This window comes from Colobus angolensis, unplaced genomic scaffold (genome assembly GCF_000951035.1).
Source record: "Colobus angolensis palliatus isolate OR3802 unplaced genomic scaffold, Cang.pa_1.0 Scaffold3, whole genome shotgun sequence".
Classification (NCBI taxonomy): domain Eukaryota; kingdom Metazoa; phylum Chordata; class Mammalia; order Primates; family Cercopithecidae; genus Colobus; species Colobus angolensis.
In genome coordinates this window covers 19,922,479-19,923,959 of record NW_012116265.1, presented here as the reverse complement: position 1 = coordinate 19,923,959, position 1,481 = coordinate 19,922,479, and the positions used below count along the sequence as shown (strand labels likewise).

The following is a 1,481-nucleotide window of genomic DNA, read 5'->3' as shown; positions in this document are numbered from 1 at the left end:
AAAAAAAAAAAAAAAAAAGAAACACTTAATTCATTCTAACTGGAGGAAAGCACAAGAGTGTGAATGAAGATGCAGGTGGGTTTATTGATACTCATTTTTCTTAACATTCCCAATAAAATATCACTCTCATTCATAGATTGAAAGAGTGAGGTTTGGTAAGAGAGAATGATGTATTTGTATTCTATCATGGACCAGTGGCATCAATAGTTACAGAACTCATATCTCTAGACTTCCAGGTGAGTGTTACAGTTTATGTCCTTTGAGATTGAAGTGTCATATACATTAATGTGTTTCCTGTCTTGGTTCATCTGGATGTTTTGTTCTAGGGACAGATCTGGAAACATCTTTGCTAAGTTTTGAAAAACTTGACCGTGCCTCACCAGATCTTTGGCCAGAACAATGTAAGTTTTTGCTTTCTTTATATTAGAGTCAATGTAGGAGAAACAATGTTCCTTTTTAAAGAGATTTTTAAAGAGTTATCATTTATTTATTTGGTAAATTTTTATTTATTTTGAAGCTAGTCAAATTTAGCAGTGGGGGATTGTATACAAACTTTAGTGACACTAACATTAATAAGTTCTGATAACTGGCTGAGCCTGTTGGCTCATGCCCGTAATCCCAGCACTTTGGGAGGCCGAGTTGGGAGGATCACCTGAGGTCAGGAGTTTGAGACCAGCGTGGCCAACATGGTGAAACCCTGTCTCTACTGAAAAAAAAAAAGAAATATTACCTGGATGTGGTGGAACACGCCTGTAATCCCAGCTACTCAGGAGGCTGAGGCATGAGAATCTTTTGAACCCAAGAGGCGGAGGCTGCAGTGAGCAGAGATCGTGCCACTGCACTTCAGCCTGGGTGACAGAGTGAGACTTTGTCTCAAAAAAAAAAAAAAAGTTTTGATAACCCACTACCATCAGACCAGCCTGAAGAGTTATCATTTAACTTTAATGATTAAAGTTTTATTTTATTTCAAAGAGAAGAGACTGAAGTCCAGTGTTAAGAGTAGCTGTTTGGTAGTTTAATTTTTTCAGAACACAGTGTAACTCAGAAAATAAGGAGCCTTTAAACAATAATAATTGTTTTGTTTGAACCAGAGTCTCTCTCTGTCTCCCAGGGTAGAGTGCAGTGGTACACTCGGGCCACTGCATCCTCTGCCTCAGGATTCAAGCGATTCTCCTGCCTCAGCCTCCCAGGTAGCTGGGACTACAGGTCTGTGCCACCACGCCCTGCTAATTTTTTGTGTTTTTAGCAGAAATGGGGTTTCACCATGTTGGCCAGGTTGGTCTCGAACTCTTGACCTCAGGTGATCCACCCACCTCGGCCTCCCAAAGTGCTAGGATTACAGGTGTGAGCCATCATGCCCAGCCAACAATAATAATTATTATTTTACATATATATATATTTTTTTCTTTAGACGGAGTTTTGTTCTTGTTGCCCAGACTGGAGTGCAATGGTGCGGTGTGGGCTCACTGCAACCTCTGCCT

General features: G+C 40.4%; 1 protein-coding gene across 3 annotated transcripts in view; it reads left to right on the top strand.

Moving 5' to 3' along the window:
- Window positions 1-1,481, top strand: part of LIN52 (lin-52 DREAM MuvB core complex component) — a 120,919-nt gene that overhangs the window by 7,418 nt on the left and 112,020 nt on the right. For 2 of the 3 annotated variants that reach the window (XM_011949581.1, XM_011949580.1), the window contains exon 2: window positions 327-401. In XM_011949581.1, the coding sequence (XP_011804971.1) occupies window positions 327-401 (75 nt within the window). The remainder of the gene's footprint in view (window positions 1-326; window positions 402-1,481) is intronic. The other variant, XM_011949582.1, reaches the window with a different exon arrangement.